Raw genomic sequence first — 21264 nt, 5'->3', positions numbered from 1 at the left:
ACCCTGGCCGTTGTAGAACACGCGGGTGGCAGCCGAGAGGAATTCGCCCGGACCCCTCCCCTTCCCCAAACTTCTGTGTTTCGCTACGCAGATCTTCCAATCTGTGCTCTTCCGCTCCTCCCACTTGGCTCCCTCCTCCTCTATGGCCTGGGCTTAGGAATCCGTCCCTCCCCCCAACCCGCCGCCCGCCGGGTCCGGGGATCCTCCCCCCCTCCCCCGACTCCCCCGCGTGCCGCCGCCGCCGCCCGGGTTCCTCTCCCCCCGCTCGGGCGCTCCCTGCCAAGCCCATGATGTAATGGTGTATGTTAATCAGTAGCATGTGGGGAGCTCCGGGCGGCTCAGTCCTTCGCGAGCCGACACTGGAGGCAGCAGTGGCGGCAGCGATAGCGCCCCGAATCCGCAGCGCTGCCCTCTCCGCGCGCCTCCAACCCCGACGGCATGGCCCGCAGCTCGCGCTCCGAGCGCCCCCAACCCCACTGATTGCTGCTACGGCCCCGGACCCGCGCGCAGGGCCCCGAGCCGCAGGGATGAGCTGCGTGGAGGTGAGCGTCCCTTCTGCTGTCCCGGGCGAGGCACCCAGTGGTTCCTCCGACCCTTTCCCGGGGGCTTCGCTCTTCTACCCAGAAGTTCTGGGTGTCAGATGCTGTAAGCGAGCGGCCCCCAGAGGGTCCGACGCTTAGTCTCTGCTCGCCTCGCCACAGGAGCTGAGATGGGACGATAGAGCCCCTAAACCTAACTTTTCTTCTTTGAGGTCCTTGGGGGGCGTGTGCGGAAGGGAGGAATCTGCATTTCCCTCGGGGTCCGCCCTGCCGCCTGGGAAAGCCGTGCTACGGGCTCCCGCGGTCCCTGCGTAAGGCGTGCGCCCCCAACCGCATCGCTTTGGGCCTGGGACGGGAGGGCGAGGACACTCCGGCCCGCAGGCGGCGGCGGGGACCAGGGGCAGGATGCCTAAATCACACGCGCGCACACACACATCTGATCGTCGTGGGCTAAGCAGGCCCAGGGAAACCTCCCGGGTGGGCTGGCGCGGCGCTGGGGAGTGAGGGCTCTGACTGAGCCGCGCCGAGCTTTGGATAGGGAGAGTTTATTTTTGTCTCTAGCTGTCGCTGCGGCTGCTCACGGCCTAAATCCAGAGGGGAGCCTGGCGGCGGAGATGCTGGCTGTTGCTGTAGATGGAGCTGCAGCCGTTCGGCTGCTTCTCCGGGAGGAGGAGGAGGAGGAGGAGGAGGAGGAGGAGGAGGAGGAGGAGGAGGAGGAGGAGGAGGAGGAGGAGGAGGAGGAGGGAGGAGGGAGGGAGGGAAGGAATAGGAGGAGGGAGGAGAGAGGAGGAGAGAGGAGGAGGAGGAGGAGGAGGAGGAGGAGGAGGAGGAGGAGGAGGAGGAGGAGGAGGAGGAGGAGGTTGGAACCCTGGTTGCCTCTGTCACCGCCTCTGCTTTGCATTAGCCCCCACCCCACCCCCGCGCCCCTTCACAGCCGCATTGCAAGTTTTCAGCGCGAGGAGGATCTGTTGCTGGTGCTGGCGTTCGCAGACACAGCCCCAGAGGCCACTCCGGGTGGGGTGTGCAGGGAGCACTTGCGGGTCACAGCCGCAGCAACAGGAAGCCGCGGGGTCTCCTCCCGCACCTGGGAAGGAAGTGTGCAATAGCTCAGCTCGCGCATCCGAGTGTGGAGGGGCCGGCTGGAATTTAGGGGACTTCCCTTCGCGGGACACCCCTTCCCCCAGCCTTGGCTTCCACACACCCCCTACCGAGCTCCCTCTCACGCCCGGATCCCCCTAGACGCTCCAGTCCGCGTGCTGAGGTCTCACTGCAGCTCTTTCTGTCCTTTCAGTAGTGATTACCGCTTGGGAATGCGGGTGTGAAGGGTCCGAGCTGCCGCCCAGAGGGGAGGAGACCCCAGGACGCCGGAAATCACCATCCTGAAGCTACGAGAAAAGAGGAAAGAGCGATCTTCATTCAGTTTTGTGCCTTGCGAGGGATTTACATTTTTAATCGCTATTTTTTTTTTAATATCTCCGCGCTACTGTCTGTCATCGTCTCTGGAGAATCAACCAGAACCACCAGAACGTAACTGAACCGATAGAGAGAGAGCAGGGCAGGAGCAGAGTCAGTACCTGCAGCGCCCGGGCATCGGAGACCTTGGAACCAGAACGCGTCTCGGGAGGCCACGGGGCTGCGGCTCCGCCAAACTTTGGGGCGGGCAGGAGCGCCAAGGGGCTTCGTAGACGGAGGGCGGCCCCCTAACCATGATGTTTCGCGACCAGGTCGGGGTGCTGGCGGGCTGGTTTAAGGGCTGGAACGAGTGCGAGCAGACTGTTGCACTGCTGTCGCTGCTCAAGCGCGTAAGCCAGACCCAGGCCCGCTTCCTTCAGCTCTGCCTGGAGCACTCGCTGGCCGACTGCGCGGAGCTGCACGTCCTGGAAGGAGAGGCCAACAGCCCGGGTAAGTGCGCGGCCGTGGATCCCGCGGCTCCCCGGGAATCCAGTCTCCCCGCCTCCAGCCCGGGCTCCGCCCCCCCCCCGCCCCCCCCCCCCCCGGCCTCCACTCCGCGGGGACCTGGTCCTCACTGGCCCCGGGGCTCTGAGCATCTGCCTCGGACCCGATCCTTCTTCACTTCCCCTGTCCGCTTTGGGGCTTTGACCATTGTGAACTCCTTAGTCCATTCCGTGTTGTAGCTACGGTAGCATGAATGATTGATTTTTCTCTCCTGCGCTTTCCTTGGAAATAAGTAAGTCAGGTCACGTAGAGTCTGGATTTTCTGCCACCCCCCCCTCCCCCTTCTTTCGGGTAACGTGGCTCGCTGGCTTTCAGCAATACACCAGGAAGCTCGGGACTGCCCCTTCAGTCACTGAGCTCAGACAGGCTGTAAGAATACCTGAAAATGCAATTTTATTATTCATTCTCCTTCAACCCCTACGGATAGCACTGTTTTAGAGGTTTGTCTTCCGAATAATATGTAGGTGACGCTATAGACTGTCAAAATGACATTTGCAGCATGGCTGTGATGTGGCTACACTTACTGGTCATGACGTTGTCCGCATTGATAAGAGATCTTGTGGGAAGACCAGGCATGGATTGGGCTCCACAGCGTGTGGCTTTTGTTAGGAAACTTTAAGAAATTGTTTATTAGTAACCTTTTAGTATTTATAGTCAAAGCAACCACTACAGAAAGTAAAAACACAGTGGGAACGTTTCCAGCGGTTTGACATCTGCCATTATGGGTGGTGACGGACTCAAATTGTAAGGGAAGACTGGAGATGGGGGGGGGGGGGAGGCGATGTGGGAGAACCTGGCGATTTGTTGCGGGGGAGGCAGGGAAATTCTTTGGTTCTTGCTGCTGCAAGAGGGTGAACAGAGCCCCCAGTGTTTATGCAGAGTAAAGAAGGCAGGCTCCTCTTCCAGCTGTTCCATGTTAGCTGTGAGTCTGCAAGACTCCCAAGGGCTGGGTTGCCATTTGTTGACAAGGTCCAGTCCAGGACAGTGGGGACTGGAGGCTGCTGAAGTGAGTGAGCCTTCAGGACAGCAGAGGAGGGCCCGTGGCTTCCTCATTCCTCCAGCCTGATACAGCACTTATGATGCGGACACACTAGAATGGGATGTTTCCTTATATAGACTCCTAGGGTACAAATGGAACTCGAAATCCTGCAGGCTTTTTCCTGACTGCGTCCAAAGGATCCTGAGCTGCCAAGTATGGAGGGTCATGCTGAGGGGACTCCAGTGAGCCCCAGCCTGGCAGCCCAGGCCAGCTACTCAGAAGGGCACAGTGGCTGGGCCCCCTTGCTGAAGCTTGAGTGCCACATTTATAAATAGCTGAAGGCCAGCCTCCTTCCTCTGGGTGTAACTGATGCTCTGCTTGCTTTGCTTCTGTCCTGATGTCAAAGCGTAGCTTTTCACCTGCTTAAACTCCCTTCCTTGGATTTGACCAACAGGATTATGTAAACTTTTCCTTTTGTAGAAAGTCATTTATGTCCAATGCTTTGACTCCAGGGAGCCCTGGGTCTGGTTAAACTAACAATAATTTGTTTTATGTTACTCAGATGTTGACCCGACATTTCTTCCCTTTGAATAGTGGAGAAGATTTCCCGCCCCCCCCCCATACAATAGCTATCACATCAGTAAGCAAATCAATTAAAAGTATGATATAGAAATATGTGGCTTCATTTAGACATCTTATAACTTAACAAACAAAAATAATTAAAATGACGTCTGCTTTTGAGGCACATTTCATAATTTTTCTCTTTTAAATTTAAAAATATTTTTGTAAAATATCTACCAATTTGTGTTGCTAAGTGATACAGAAAAAATAAAATATGAAACCATTGCACATGATGATAGGAACCATTTTCTAGATCATGGGTTAATCTTTCAACCTAAATATTTTGCCTGCCTAGAAACCTTTTATCCTTGTTTTGCCCTGTGGCAGAGCTGTGGAGGGAGCTGAGTGATGGTTTGTTTCCAACCAGAGGATGGAGGATAGAAAGTATCCAGATGTGTCCAAACAGACCTGTTGCACTTCTCTGCATTTAGCCAAGGACCAGGAAGCAGGGGTAAAAGAACCTGGTTAGTAGCCAGAGAAGATGGTATAAAATATGTAGAAAACATTGGCTTTCTCGCAACACACCATTTTTTTCTAGATACAATTCTTCGTTATGTTCCCTAATGCAGACCCCTTTAGCCCAGCCTTTCCTCACACTTGCTGTGTTAGGCACCTTGAATTTCTAATCTTCCTAAGGGCTAAGACTGGAGATGTGTGCTGTCACATTGGCTTATGTGGTGCTGGGGATTGAGCTCAGGACCTTGTGTGTGTGAGGTAAGCACTCTGTCAAGCTGAATTAACATCCCCAGGTGCATACAACCCTTACAATTTTTTTAAACACCAGTCCACATAGTCACATATTTAGAAGAGGGTACAAAGCTTCTACAGCCATCAGTGAAGAGTGACTCCAAATAGCAAAACCTCTGGGAAAGACAGAGCAACTGTATCCCTAGAATTGGATCAAAAGCCCTGAAGCCTTGGGGCACCCTTAGCCAACTCTATAGTTATCCCTGCAGAAACACAGACAGTGATTGCTGTCTACTGCTGGTAGCAGCTAAATACCAAAAGGTACCTTTTAAAAATATTCTTTAAGAAGACAAGAAAATGTTCAGTGTACATGAGGAATGTTTCCACCCGAGGTAATAAACTTCCAAACTGTACTGGTGTGCTTCGGTGATTCAGTTAGCTGGGGTGTGCATCATTCATTGAGTGGCTCAGGTTTCCCATATCCTAGTTGTCCTGTGTTGTTTACTTTGTAATCAATAATTGCATACACACACATTTATTTTTAGTGCTTGGGGGGTTTTCTAAAACTCTGTAGATCAGACTCAAATTTGTATCGGAGGTTTGTTTTATTCTCATAAAAAAAAATTCCTGTGCACTGACATCAGGGATCTGTGGGTATGTATGCTTCAACGTTAGCTTTTCATTCCCCCAGCCTTATAAGACTCTAGTGATTCACAGGTTTAGTTTGTACTTCAGGTTCATGGACGCCAGAGATCCAAAGGAAGTAGTTGACTCAGTTTCTACTGTGGCTTTGCTGTGGAATGTCCCCAAAGGTCTATGTGCTAAAGGCTTGAATTCCAGCTTCAAAATGCTGCAAGGCGGTGGAATCTCTAAGAGGAGTCTGGTGGGAGTCTTCAGAGAGAGGATAGTGGGGCCTGCCCCTTTTTCTCCTTGGCTCTCTGCCTTTGAGCTAAGTGAGTTTGCTTTGCCATGATGCACTACCATGGGCCAACTAACTGTGGACTGAAACCTCCAACTCTATGAGGCAGAACAAACCCTTTCTCTTTGTAAATTGATCACTGCTGGTATTGTTTGTTACAGTTACAGAAAGCTGCACTAACGCAGTTCCCATGTATTTTTGTGACTGTTCTGCCTTTTCACTCCAGACTTAGTCAAGGATGGCAGGGCCACATCCCCTCTCTAAGTACCAGCTGGTTTCCAGAACCCTCATGGCCTTAAGTAAAGGCCCAGTGTGAGCTGGTCCAGGGTTGGTTTCGGGGACTTTCGGGTTCTTCAATACTAACATAACAGCAAAAGTGAAATTCCACAACTTCAACTTCACTCAAAGTTTTGCAAAAAACGATCATTTATCATTGCTCATGACTTTTTGTCATTTGTGCTTGCGTTGCGTTTGCTGGTGAAAGCATGTGATTATCAAGATCAACATGCTAACCCATAAAGACTTTTACTCACCAACTGCACACATAATCTGGGGGGACATATTATGCACATATTATGAGTGCTTGTAGTAAGTTAGTGTCCAAAAGAAAGATTGTTGCTTACCTATAATTAAACAACAGAGACTTTGGGGTTATCGGAAGTGGCAGGGCTTGAGACGAGACTGGCTGGAGTTTGCAGGCCACTGGTACTCTCATTAGTCAGGGAAGGTGCTGTTCTGTGGGTTTTCTGACTTTGGGTTCCCATTTGTGTGCCATTTTCTATCCCCACTTGACTACTTCCATCACAAACAGAGCAAAAGGAGAACAGCAGAGGAGGTCTTCTTGATACATGGTATTATTAACAGTTTTTCTGTTCATTTATTCATTCAACAGACATTTATGACTGCCTGCCATTTCTCTGGCCCAATGTTATAACCCTCTGCATTCCAGTGCCTGGCACATGATAGATATTTTCAGTGTTGAGTGAAGAACTACTTCGCTGAACATGCCGGAGCATAGATATGGTCATAAAACATACGGGAGAGGCATGCTAGGGGCAGCGTGTATACAGCAGCAAGGGGCTCCCGCACAGGCGGAGAGGACTTCTCTGAGCTGGACCTGTTGAGCAGGATCTTGAATGGTAAATATGGATGCTTCTGCATAAAGATGATTACAATGTGGAGGTAAAACAGCACTTCCACAGCAGAGGACAACATGTGTACAGCTGTTCTAGTAGGGTAGCAGACAGTGAGTGTGAGCTGCCTGAGCTTGAAGATGTGCAAGTTAAAAACAGAAATGGTGTGTGTGCCTGCCGTGGCCAGCCAAGGAATGTTGAGTTCATTCTGCAGAGCTGACTGAACGCTCTGGTGGGCTCCTGTTCAGGGTCACGCTGGGAAGGAAGAGGGAAGGGGATCAGTGATCGGAGGGATGTGTGTGGTGCAAGTATCATAAATTGTATGATGTGTGTCCGTGTGTTGTGTGCAGAGTGTGGATGGGTTGTATATGCAACATGCATGCATGGTGTGTGGGTGGGTGTGAGTAGTGTGATATGTGGATTTGTATGTGTAATGGATAGAGTACTGTGTGTGTGTGTGTGTATACACACACACACACACACATATATATATATATACACACACCACATACACACACACACACACACACACACACACACATATATATATATATATATATATATATATATATATATATATATATAGAGAGAGAGAGAGAGAGAGAATGGGATATATGAATATGAGACATTTTGCAGTATGGTATATGTGGTTTTATGGTATAGCTGGTGTATTTAGTGTGTGGCCTATTGATAGTATGGTGTATATGTGTATATGTGATATATATGACTCGTCTGTGATGTGTATATGGTGTACTTATGATGTGTGTGATCTGTGTGTATTATGTAAGGTACAGGATGTAAATGGTGTGGCATTTAAGTTTATATGTATGGTGTGAGTAGTAAAGTGTGTATGGTGGATTATGTTGTATGTATGTGAGCTCTATGATGTGTTGATGTGTGGTTGTATGAGTGGCATTTAGGAATGTGGATACACACACACACACACTATGGGTGTGCATAGTGGGTCTGTGAATATGCTGAAGTATGGATAGTGTGAGATGTATGTATGGTATGTGGGTGTCAGTATTGTGCTATGTGGCTATATATGTATGGTATAGGTAGTATGGTATGTACAAGGTGTGGGTATTATAGTGTGGGATGTGGGCGTGTGTGTGGTCAGGGTTGTGCTTGTCTTTCTGTGTTGCTAGACTTGTGGGGAGAGCAGATGATCTGGAATATATGCTCCTCCCCAAGAGACAGAAGTGGGGAAGAGAGGCAACTTGGTTCTGGCAGTTTCCCTTGGTGCCATTGTCTCGGGGCAGTGAGGCTACTGTCAGCACCAGTGTGAAGGGAAGAAAGAAGGACTGCACTAGAAAGAGAAGAAAGGTATTGTCCCCGAGCTTGTTCGTCTATATCCACAGGCAGGCAGAAGCCATAGAGGATTCTCGGAGTGCAGATCTGAGATCTGTCAGACAGGACGACTAAGTCAGTTTCCGAGCTTCAATTTTCTTATGGTGACGGTGATAAACCTCATTGTTCATTGTCTAGAAGTTCCTGGTTAATGATCCAATGAAGCTCTGCTTTAGCCTTCAGGTTTGAACTTGTCTCATTATAGGGACTGGCACAGTGCTGTTTTCCTCAGTGCAGACCTTTGCATTTAAAAAGTATCAAGGTGGCACACTTTTTTAATCCCAGCACTTGGGAGGCAGAGGCAGGCAGATTTCTGAGTTCGAGGCCAGCCTGGTCTACAAAGTGAGTTCCAGGACAGCCAGGGCTACACAGAGAAACCCTGTCTCAAAAAAATCAAGGAATTGATGTCACTACCATGAACGACCTTTTGTGTTTGGTTATTCTAAAAACTGCAACCCAACTTAATATTTCTAAGTAAATGATCAATGTTTTTTTTTTCTTCAGTTGGTGAATGTGAAAAGAATTCATTAGGTTGAGTGAATATACAGACAGAGCTTCTATGTAATATGCAGCTCAGGTAGGGTGTTGTCATTATCTTTGGGTTAGTCTGGAAAAGGCCAGCAAGTGGTATGGCTCAATCCCTGTGCTGTGAATGATTTGGAGTTGGTTGCCTACTGTGGGTGACTGCTGGCCTCAGCTATGAAAACATGTTAGAATCCACCCAATCAAAGCAAGAACAGGACGGACTTCACAGCAGCCAAGTCGGCTCAGTTTGTGTCTGCATAAACAGGAGAGGGCACACTGATGACCGGGAGGGCTGAGAAGTACCTGAAACTTCCCGGAGTCCTGCAGAGGTGTGGTTCTGAGGAGAATGGGCAGTACCAAGAAGAGGAGGCAGAAGGTGGTTAGTCATCTGTCAAGTGCCCATGTCACTTCATTTGCCTGGCAACATGGGGGGAGCCCAGAACTTCGTGTATTTTTTTTAATAGAATCACCTATTGAGCTTTTAGCCCGGTCCTGCCCTTTCATCCCTCCTAACGATTCTCCTGAGGCCTGGCCGAACTCTTTCTCCACTCTTAGATTAAGATGCCGAATCAGGCATCTCTCCTGAGCTAATTTTTTGCTTCTCTGGAAGCTGCCCGAGGCAGGATTCTCCCAAAGAAAACAGAACTTTCAGAACTAGAGTGAGTGTTCTCTCTTAGTATGCTGATCAAGATTCAGGTTCTTTCCTGAAGCCTGCAGCCCCAGAGCCAGTGTGGAGTGCCCAGAAACTGGCTTGCTCTCGGACTTCTTAGCTCTCAGAAGCTCTCAGAAGCCAGTCCTTGGATTGTGTTGCCACTCCAAATATCAACATATAATAGTTTTACCATTTTAGTTTACTGATTAAACTCAAATGATCAAATATTTGGATGGTACCAAGACATGAAGACACAGTAATAAACTGTGGGGCCAGGGTTCATCAGGACACACAAACTCCCCAACTACTCAAGAGCTGAGTGCTTTGCCAAGAAGCGGAGCCCTGGTAGTAATTTATCTCAAGGAGCTCCCACTCAACTTGTGGATGGAAAACAAACACAAATGTAATAGTTACACCATATACAGCTGCTCCGTGTTATGATTCTAGTGACAGAACCAGACCGGACTTGACCAAAGGGCAAGAGCTGGGCCGTTTGTGTAGTGTAAGAAGATGAATGGGTGATGGCGGCTTGAGTGTAGCATTTGGAAGATGTGCCTCAATGCTCAGGAGACGCTGGCCTCTTTTAGTATGTTCACTAGGGAAATCACACATGGGAAGGGAGACTCCCTGTATGCGTCACGTACGGGGCGGGCATCACAACCATTAATGGATGAGCATATTAGAGAGGGAGGTATGAGACAGATCGGGAATGGGTTCTGGGTCAATGCAGGCATTTACAGATAATATTTACAGGTAGGGAAACAAAACATCTGACCCTCTAGTACTTCTTAGCCTCTCCAAAGGTCCATGAAAGTCCAAGATGTTAATGGATCCCTTGTTCCTCACAGTGTATCGCTTTTGCAGGGAACATTGTTTTAGGGCCTCATGTGAAGCACCGGCTTCTAAAACACTGATCGGTAAAGACAAGACAACATGGCTTAAGCTCGTCTTTCCCCAAGTTTCATAAACAGACAAATTCATTCTGGGGGCTTGACACAGACCCTCCGATTAAGGGCGTCATGGTGAGGCTAGATCCTTGTTTGTTCTGAGCTCCCCCTGTCAGTGTTGGTGTTGGAGGTCTGTGGATCTGACTTTGACCGGAGGGGATGCAGTATTAGCGAGGTGACGTAATGCTGAGGTGATGGTTTGATGCTTTGGGCATACCGCACAAGATTTTAGTTTGCACATGTAAACTTATATGGAAGTGTATGGGAAATGGATCCCCCTATGCTCATGGATGTTTGAACATCTGTGGCTGCAAACTGTGGGTCTCCTGGCTTGCTAGATGGGACATTGGTTGGCAGTCTGAGATTGGGATTGGACTCTCCTAAACCCAGATCTCATTCCACCATCTCCACTTCCGCCCAGGTGTCATTTGGCCACTCGAATCTTCAAGATTGTGCTGTAAACAGACCATGTGGCTTTGTGTCAGTTAGATGGGGGCCATCTTTCTTTTGACAGGTTGAACTTGCTGTGTGGGAGGAAGGTGATTTACTGAGTCTTTTAGGGTAGCTTCACCAGAAGAATGAAGGAAGGCCTTTCCTTTGGTGACAGCCATCTTTGAGAGGCAAGGGTGGAAGAGAGAAGACAGGATGCACTATGATCAGTTGTACCTAGAAATCCACAGCCAGCTGGCTCCCCAGGCCTTGAAAAATCCCCACAGGTTGTTTTGCTCCAAGAGAATAGTAACTTACCAGGGATGTTAATGACTCTTATACAAAGGAACTGCGGCCGAAAATCCTTCTCAAGCACTATTGAGACATGCAGGCACTGAGCCAGGGCTGCTCTCATCTTTACACTGTGATCACCCATTACACCACCAAACTTTTTATATACGGTTCTCAGCCATTATTCACTGCCTGATTCTTGGACACAGACTGAAGTGAGCCTGCCTTTGAGGCAGGCAGACAGGCAGAGCTGGAACCCTGTCATGGCACTGCCCTGAGCCTTTTGGATTGACCCTGTTGACATTTCCAAGTATTCTGATGATCCTTTCCAGGAGCCTCATTTCCTTCATGACCCTGATGAGATGTATCGGCAATGGTTTCTGGGTCAATCCGAGCGGTCGTGGTTTCAGAGATATTTATGTGTAAGAAAAGTCGTATGACTTCCCCGGCCCTTCCCAGTATCATCAGGGGCATAGAAAATGAGGCTCCTGAAAAGATACTTTTTTTCACATTTTAATTTTCCCTCATGCTGAGTGACTGGAAAGGCGAGCTGGGAAGAACAAGAATGTGAATTCCAGAGGCCGGATCGGGGAAACCTCTTCCCACTTCCTCAGCTTTCTCTCACACAGCACAGACATTGGAATTTCTGAAATGGCATATCCTGATCTGTCAGTAGAATCGGTTACATGTGTGCAGCATACGTACATGAGCCGCATTGACAAGCACTGTATGCATTCCTGTCTGTGCACGGGCACCGGTGTCACTGCAGCAGTCAAGAGTGTGACTACAAAGATGCTGTCGAAAAACTTGTGCATTTTTGAGGAGTTGGAGGAACAGAGGCAGTTAACAAAGCCACCAGGTTAAGTGGTTGTTTCAGTTTGAAAAGGGCACAGGAGGAGAAGTTGGGCTTGGTGGTACAAACCTGGCTAATCCCATTAGCCAGGAGGCTGAAGCAGGAAGAATGGAGATTTGAGGTTAGCCTGGGCTACCTGGTCATATCCTGTTTCCAAAAGTACAGGAGGATGAAGAGGAGGAGGGAGGGTCTGTGTGTTGTAGGGATTATTACGGTGCAGGCTGTCTTGTACAGTATTCCAGAAGGGCATTCAAATCATGATTTGTGCAGCTGGAGAGATGGCTTGGGTCCTAAAGTGAGTTTTATACAAGCATGAGAACTTGGGCTCCATCCAAAGCAAATGCCTGGAATCCCAGACTGGGAGGAGGACACAGATGGATACTGGGGGACCCTGGCTTTTCAGGCTGGTTGGAAGGGCAAGCTCCAGGTTTAGTAAGAGAACCTGACCCTCTCCTATCTACCCCTGAAAAGGTAGAGAGTGATTGAGGAAGACAGCAACATAGAATGTTGACCTTTGGCCTATCCATGTGCATTTGTGTGTGCAACACATGCATACAACACACATGCACACACATACACAGTGATTTGCAAGCATTCGGTGGAGAAATGAGAACAGCCCGGAGTTTTCTAAGAATGGGAAGGATTCCATGCAGGGTTAATGTCCTTTCACTTTCCATTGTAAATTGGTAGGAGAGGGAAGGGGAGAGCTTTCTCTGAGAGGCTGCTGTGTTGGGGAAGCCACAGGAATTCTGCTGCTCATCTCTTATTTAAGTTTTAATATAGCTTTGACAAAGCCCCTATTTCTTGACAAGTTAAATAAAGAGTCTGGGGTTGGGTGATGAGTCTAGTGTGTGGCCTTAGAGTGGGTTCAGTGATTGACAGGCTTGGCTCTGGTGGCTGTCATCGAAGGGAGGTCTCTGCTGCGGTGCCTCAGGGTACACATGTTCAGTATCATTGTTCTGCCAATGGAGTCTGACTTAGCCCAGGGCCCCCAGGAAAACAGAGCCCAAGGCAATGGCTGGTCATGCAGATGTTTTATTTTTGGGCACTGATCCTAGACAATAGGAAAAAGAGCTAGGAAGAGAGAAATGACAGAGAACCTGGATGCCCTATGATACAGCTGCTCATTGCCTAGGGCAGTGAGGGCTTCTTTCCCCAGATAGGCTCCAAGGAGCCATGTGACCTGTGCTTTAGAAGTGGCCAAGGGACAGAGAGTGTGGCTGGTATGCTGGTCTAGTTTTCCCTAGGTCCAGGACAGTCCCAGAGGTTAAGTCTGAGCCTTCAGGTTTGCCTACATGAGCTCTCAATCATGTCTTCAGGTCAGGATGTGAGAGAGAAACTCTCCTGCAGAGTTTTACATTGAAAGTGCACCACTGGGGCGCCATGCTTGTTAGGAGGGCGGCACAGTTTGTGGCACCGCTGAGGATGTAGTAGCAGAAGTGTGACCCCAAGCTGTTGAATGCAATAGAAATAGCTCTGCATTGGCGGTCCTAAAACCTTAGGGAAGGAATCGCTCATCAATAGCGGCCAGGAAGGACTTGGACTTCAGCAGACTTGGAACCACGCATGAGTAGGGTCACTGTGTGCTCATCTCCCACTAAACTCCTTAATACAGCTGTTATATTCAGAACAGTCATGCCCCGTTGGCCAGATGCTCTCTGGAGACTGAGATGCAGCTCTGGATGCACACTTTGAGGAGATGCACGAGTCAGGACATGGCCAGGAGAGAGATGGTGGTGAGAAAACCCACTTGGAAACCCAGGAATCTGAGAAGAAGGTGAGCAGGGGACTGTTTGTGGTTGGCCACTCGGGAACTGCTTTGGAGTAGAGGAGTTGAATTCTCTATCTAGATAGCAGCCAGCTCAAAATAATGGACAACTGTCCAGATTCGAGCTACCCAGACACTGAGGATACCCTGAAGAGGAGATTGGGTATTAACAGAGGAAGAGGAGACTTGGGCTGGGCAGAGAATCATACTTCTAACAAGATAGGCTCTTACTTAATAAGTTCCTGCTCTGTGCCAAGCATCTTCCTGAGTTACTCACCCACTCACCCACAGTACTTCAGTCACTTAGGGGATGGGGGGCATGCTGCCATTACTCCACTTAGAAAAAACCTCAGAGCATCCCTGCATCCCTCTGCTGCAGGGATCCAGGCTTATTCATTAAGAAAAGAAGCTGTGCCCTTTTGGGTGACTTCTAAAGTCCCTTCTGAGTTGAAGATTCTATAACTTTTATGAGTCATCAGGAATGAAGAACAGAGGGACAGATCTATTGGAAGAGGAAGAGGGGGACCATGAGGAGGGGCAGGAGCAAAGAGCCGATGAGCATCCTTAGACGACTTCCTTCTGGTCTATTCATTCCTGCTATCCTTCTGTGTGGTTTGGGTCACCGATGTGTGACTTGTTGTTAGTGAGTTACACCTATAGAGCAATTTTGTCCTCTTTTGAAGTAGGCAGTGGTGTAAGCTAGGTCAGCAGATGACCAGCGCTACCACATTTAAGGAAGGCTGTAAAGGAGATGAGTGGAACAGGGCTGCTTTTGCTTTGAGCATTTGTCGACGCTCAAAGCTCGTGCAGCTTGTCAGGGTTGGGCTTCTGGATGAGGAACGCTCAACCCAAACTTGTGCCCCCCCCTCCCCATTCCAGCCTCTTTTTCATCTCTCTTAGCACTTTGTGTGTGCTGAGCACCGGGTAGATACAAACTTTCTCCAATTATCGAATGGATGAATGGCACCAGGAGCGGAACCAGTGGTGGGAAATTAAAGCAATCTATTACAGTAGATAATGCACTCAGTTCGCAGACAGGACGCTCACACACAGGAAGTGCCTAACTGCTGTCTAACGTTTCCGTTGTATAAGCATGGAAGCCTGGGGTTCAAGTGGTTGGCTATGTGGCTGAGGTGACCAGGGCGCTTCTGAATCCCATGTTGAATGTGCCGTCCCATGAATGCCGAAGACCTTTCGGATACTTAAGAGAAATAAAAACATTGGGATTTAAAAGAAAAAATACCAACCGGGTCTGGTGATATAGCTCATCTTATATAAGTGAGGCCCTGGGTTCAATCCGCAGCATAAATAAATAAGAAAAATACTTTAGAATTTGTAACATTAGCCTTTAAGCATCTGCTGTAATGTTTTAGATATTTAAGCTAGGGTATATTATTTTGGACTTGCCCATTTCATGGTCTCTCTGCGTGTTCCATTTTTATCCCGTGTACCTTGGTCTCTTCTTCAGTAGTCTTCCTCTTTCTTTTTCCTCCTCCTCCTCCTCCTCCTCCCCCTCCTCCTCCTCCTTTAACGTAAAGGGTATTATTATGAGTTATCTTCTTCCCTTAAGGGGAACGGATGCTTCTGCTGCCTCTGCATGGGTAGCAGGACCTTGGGAGGGAAACAGGGTTTGCGAGTCTGAGGGAAGACTCGGGGACTGTGTTACTCAATAGCCAGGAGCCCTTGACTTTGACAAAGTAGGAAAGGCTGGCTTAGATTAAGATCTCTTTAGGGCCTGCAATGCAAAGGTTTTTAGGGCCTAGCTTGAGGGCTATTAATCAAAATGGGCTCTCCTCTTGCCTGTAAATGGTGAGGCATTTCTGAATATTAATTTACAAGACATGTTACAAAAACAGCTGGTCAAGACCTTTTCTGCTACAGCCTTTTGTCGAAGATTTGGGAAGACAGACCGAGGTCAGCTATGGGCACCTGTTTGTAGGGAAAGGGCTGCTGTTACTCCCAGTTGCTCTCTAACCACTTGTGACCTACATTTGATGTCTGACAACGTTCTCCTGGTTGACTCTTACCATACCGGACAACGTTTTGTATTGGGGCTGAGAGACGGTCTCTTTACCCACATTTCAAAGATGACCATCATTAAACTGATCTTGAGATCCTCTCAGGAGCCTCCTTTGTTTCTCTGTTCATAATAAATTCAAGGTGTGTGTGTGTGTGTGTGTGCTTGTGTGCTTGTGTGCATGTGTCTGCACACATGTGTGCACATTTTATGGTGTTACATATGCAGAGAATTTGATGTCAAGTGTCTTCCTCCATCTCTCTATCCCTTACCCCCCCCCTTTTTTGGAGACAAGGTCTCTTACTGACCCTAGAGTCACAGACTGAGCTAGAATGACTACCCAAAGAGCTCCAGGGATTCCTCTACCTCTGCCCCCAGTGTGAACATTACAGACACGCACCACTGAGCCAGGATTTTACTGTGGATGCTGCAAATCTGGACTCACGTCTTTGGGTTTTCGCAGCAGGTTCTTCACCCAGTGTGCCATCTCCCCCAGTTCCTGCAGGTTTTATTTTTATTGGATGACAACTAGCAGTCGTATTTTGAATTTGCAGAGTGGTGTGTAGGAAGGCTTGGCTGGATTTTAGCATGTTTTATCCACAGTTCCAGTAATGTCCTCTGGGTTTATGCAAAATCTGACTCAGCCGTTCTGAAGTTAGCCTAGATCCCGGCAGGAACTGGGTGTCATTCATGACTGCCTGCTGCTTGTGGGAGGGGATTTCATTCATCTACTGCATAGGCACATCCTGACTAGGGGTTCAATTGTGTGGGGGTGTGGATGTAGTCAGGCTCTTCAGGCTCCTCCTCAGTGTGCCTTGTGTCTTGATGCTGGCCAGCATCTTGCATGTGCCTCTGTGTAGAACTCCAGGAGAGGACTGATTCTGTCCACTACAGCTTGCCTTCATTGGGCCCTAGTTTATCTCCCATCCTCTAATACCATATCTGGTACGGAGAGGGTCTCAGTACCTTGCTTGTTCATTTTGAGACAGGGTCTCACTATGTATCTTTGGCTAGCCCAGAACTCACTATGTAGACCAGATTGGCCTTGAACCCATATAGATCTGCCTGCCTTTGTCTCCTAAGTGCTGGGATTAAAGATATGTACCACCCTCAGGACATTTTGTTGTTGTTTTAAGAAGGGATAAAATGGTGTAAAGAAATGTAACTCCTAGCTCCATTCCAGAAGATATTAGCCATTTAGATTGTGAGGGAAATAGGGAGGCTTAAAGACGCCATAATAGGCACAAGACGGGGTTGTTGTCAAGAAGTGTGTAATAAAGACTAGGTGAAAATACAGGCTTGGGACCTTGGCTTAGAAGCATGTCTTAGAAGGATGTTGCCTTCTAAATTCTATTTACACTTCTGGGCCCTCAATAGCCTCATCTGTGAGAGGAAGCGTCTTCTGTGGAAGACACAGGCCTACTAGCAGGATGATACACAACACACACACACACATGCACACACACACACACATACACACACATACACACAAACACATACACACACATACACACACATATACACACACATACACACACATACACACGCACATACACATACACACACGCACACATACACACACACATACATACACACGCACACATACACACACACACATACACATACACACACACATACACATACACACACATACAGACACATACACACACACATACACATACACACACATACAGACACATACACACATACACACACAGCCCTTTGTAAATGACATCAACATTATCTACTTTTTCCTTCCTTCCTTCCTTCCTTCCTTCCTTCCTTCCTTCCTTCCTTCCTCTCTCTCTCTCTCTCTCTCTCTCTCTCTCTTTCTTTCTTTCTTTCTTTCTTTTTCTTTCTCTCTTTTTCTTCCTTCCTTCCTTCCTTCCTTCCTTCCTTCCTTCCTTCCTTCCTTCCTTCCTTCCTCTCTCTCTCTCTCTCTCTCTCTCTTTCTTTCTTTCTTTCTTTCTTTCTTTCTTTCTTTCTTTCTTTCTCTCTTTCCTTCCTTCCTTCCTTCCTTCCTTCCTTCCTTCCTTCCTTCCTTCCTTCCTTCCTCCCTCCCTCCTTCCCTCCCTCCCTCCCCCCACCTCTCTCTCTCTCTCTCTTTCTTTCTTTCTTTCTTTCTTTCTTTCTTTCTTTCTTTCTTTCTTTCTTTCTTTCTTTCTTTCTTTCTTTCTACAGGAGGTCAACAGCAATGCAGATGTTCAAAAAGACCAAGGCAGATAATTATATTTGGTTCTTCCTCCCCTCAGTTAGCAAGAATGGAAATCAAAGCATGGTTCTTTGAATGAGCAATGATCACCGGGGACCTGGGTCTGGGGAGCTGGGATTATAAACTGTGGGCAGGGACCCCTGTAATCTAGCCTTTCTCTAACCTGTGCAGGTAAACTTTGTGTCAATTTTTGTGCTTCTAGTTCATTACCTAGTTGCATACTCTCTTTATGTACAAAGGACACAAAGATCATTGCTAAAGAATTCTTTTCAAAGGAGCTGGGGCTGGAGAGACTGCTCAGGGGTTGAGAGCACTTGTTGCTCTTACAGAGGGCCTGGGTTTTAAACCCAGAACCTACATGGTGGCTTACAACCCTCCCTGACTTCAGTTTCAGGAGATCCAACAGGCACCCCTATGGTGCACATATATGCATTCAGGCAAAGAATTCATACATACAAAATATTTTTTTAAATATTTAAAAAGGAATGCTTTAGAGTTAAGTTAGGCAAAATCATATATTGTGATAAGTGTCCCTGCCTATAAATATCCCAGTATGGGTATACATGGAGTGTTTTAAAAGATGAATTCTATACATTAGTCAGTGGTCTGCATTCTTTAATTGTTTTAATTGTCATTTAAAAGAATTGCTTGTAAAAAGATAACATTTTGCAAAAGCTGTTGTTTAACCTGAAATTATCTCAAGCAGACCTTTAAGAATTGTTCTTGCATACTTCATCTGAATGAGAAAATACCTGTGTCTCTCGTATTACTCTTTGGTATTATTGCTACCTGTGCCCTCCTTTGAAGGTTGGAAGAGCATGAGGTTCCTCGTCAGAATTCTTTGTTGCTGTTTAAACAGGGCCTCTCTATCTTCACATTCCTTTGGGGGGCAGAATGAGCGATGCTAGCACATTTTCAAGATTTTTGTGGCATTTGCTGATGATTTGAGCTTAGTTAAAACTCTAAAACCCGTAAAAGTAAGGTCAAACTCGAGTCTCGTGTGGTTCAGATATTCAGCGTCTGGCTGCTGAGGTGATAGTCAGTATAACGTGCATATACTTAGCTCCATACGCTCACCAGCAAGAGTTGGTTGAGAATATCTGTTGCTTTTTTAAAGCCTCTCTCTTACTTTCCCACTGAAGGAGGAAGAGGCTCTCCAGTGTTTAACATTTTGCAATTTCACTGAACTCTGAGTTAGAGTGGAGTGTGGTATTCATTAGCAGTTCAGTCCTTGAATAGAGACGAATTGTTTCCCTAAGACAAAGAAAGAGGCACTTTGTTGTCCATTCCCCTGACCTTCCCAATCCACCTCTGTGCATCACGGCTGTGCACTTGGTAGGCTGGCTACAATGCCAGAGTGAAGGAAGCCACCAAGATGTGCCAAATAAGAGCAACCTAAGGGTTCTAGGTTGGACCTTGGATGGGGAAAGCAAGACCACAACAGAATCAGAAGAGCGTGTTGCATTTGAATGTGAACTGCACACTAGGACATGTCCTGGTATCAGTTATCAGCATCCTTGTGTTGGAGCCCCTTGGTCATGTTAGGAAATGACATCATAGTGGTTGCAGACTGAAGTCTATTTGTGAAGGATTGTGGTGTCCTCAGACTGGTATCTCCAGTGTAAAGCGGCAAAGATTGAGGATTGATAGTTTCCCGAAAGGTAGTCAGTTGTACTACAGAGTTAACTTTGGTACAGTTTGAAAGGATTTTTTTAAAGGAGAAAACTAAATTGTTGTTACATTAAGCATTTAGCTAGCCTCTCAGAGCTTCTATGGCCAGAGCACTGGGTCTGGGAGGCAGAGCTTGTATGCCTCACTGTTGTTCTGTGTGATCGCCAGAGAAATGGCAGGACCCTGGTCAACCTTGAACTGCAGATACACCATGAATATCAGGGTATAATTCTACCCAAACCAAAAGACGTTAGTCATGGTGCATCTGTGAAGTGAAGTTTGCTGGAATGCCTGTGACTCCATTATTGAATCTGGCAACTCCATCCCTGAGTAGCACTGCCCCAAGTCCCTAGGTGTGGGTGGCCCAGAGATACACGTCTGCAATAAAGGACATACCTGATCTGGTCTGAACACAGGACCAGGCTGTGTAACTAGGCATGATCACTTTGTCTTCCCTTTGATGGGCCATGGATCTGTGCTTTTTCCACCTCTCTGTAGCTGGAAGAATATTTTAAAGGGAGTCACCCACATCCTGACACTCCTTGGCAATTTTAAGATCTTCTCCCAACACTCTGGAGTAAAATGGATACTGGAATCTATTTTGACAGCTGTTGAAAAGCGAGGCTGTTTTTACAGGAGGTTAAAGAGGGTATTTGTAACACTCACACTTCAAGAAACCTTTTGAAAAGGTGTGCCCCTGTGCAGGCGAGTCTTTTGCAGAATTTAAATGGCTTTGGTTTTCACAGTTATATTACACGTCATATCAGATGTAAAGGTTTCAAGGACCCTATAGCTAGCCGTGATGCTTTTGATTAATTTCTACCACCAGTATAGAAATAGTATAGTATGCTGTTTTCAATAACAGTGCCTTTTCGACTGTATCGTCTCTAAAAATAGCCAGCTTGTTATCAGCAGTCCCACTGAAAGCCCTTCCTCCTTAAAAGTGACCTTTGAGCAGTTTCATTAGGAATGAATATTTATAGCATTTTGTTGTTGAGCTGCTAAGAGAGGCTTGGTTCTAGATATGGTAACAGGTGGCTCCAGTCGGCCTGCTTCCGCCAAAAGCTGATCAGGTGAAACGCTGCCTGACTTTACCATTGGACTGCGATTATGTACTAGACTGACATCATTTTTGGCAAGTTGTGTTCCAGTGTTGAGTTCTGGGTCCACAATGTGATGCCATATGTATGTAGTGGTGGGAAAGAAAGCTTTCCCAACCAATTGCGACAGCTGAGGGGAAAATACCGGGGTCTTCGGGAGAAGACAGAGGGGCCAACTCTCTTCCGAGCTGTAGGTTTAGGCAACTGTTCTGATTAACCCTTTGAATTGAAATTTCCTTTGATCTCAGATCTCAGACCTGTGGCGTTGAAGGGGGCACTGTTGAGTTAAGCATCTTCAGAGCGCTTTACCTGTAGAAGGTGCACAAAGTGGGATGTGAGAGACTGAACTGGGCAATCAGTTAGGGCTATTATTTAACTTGGGCATAATTTAATGATTTGGAATAAAAGGTCTTTCCATTACTGCCCTCTACCCAATTGCCTGGCCACACAACTACCATGTTTTCTGATTTAGAAAAGAATGTTCTGCTCTAGGTCTACATTAAATATGAATATAGCATAAAGAACTTGAAGTGTTAAATGGATGGAGTGAGTTTTGGCATGTGAGATAGTTCTTTTGTTTCCATGTTTTGTTTTGTCTTTTAAATTGAGATTATA

The 21264-nt window shown here is 47.4% G+C and overlaps 1 protein-coding gene across 3 annotated transcripts in view; it reads left to right on the top strand.

The window, feature by feature from the left end:
* The first annotated feature begins 312 nt into the window (after positions 1 to 312).
* The window catches only part of Samd4a (sterile alpha motif domain containing 4A), a 216553-nt gene continuing 195601 nt past the window's right edge, over positions 313 to 21264 (top strand). For 2 of the 3 annotated variants that reach the window (XM_021181616.2, XM_021181615.2), the window contains exons 1-2: positions 324 to 542; positions 1831 to 2441. In XM_021181616.2, the coding sequence (XP_021037275.1) occupies positions 2246 to 2441 (196 nt within the window). In that variant the 5' untranslated portion in view covers positions 324 to 542; positions 1831 to 2245. Of the gene's footprint in view, positions 543 to 1830; positions 2442 to 21264 lie in introns of all 3 variants that reach the window. The other variant, XM_029469337.2, reaches the window with a different exon arrangement.

Source organism: Mus caroli, unplaced genomic scaffold (genome assembly GCF_978045245.1).
Source record: "Mus caroli unplaced genomic scaffold, Mus_caroli_1 scaffold_12, whole genome shotgun sequence".
NCBI lineage: Eukaryota > Metazoa > Chordata > Mammalia > Rodentia > Muridae > Mus > Mus caroli.
This window is presented reverse-complemented; position numbering and strand designations above follow the sequence as displayed.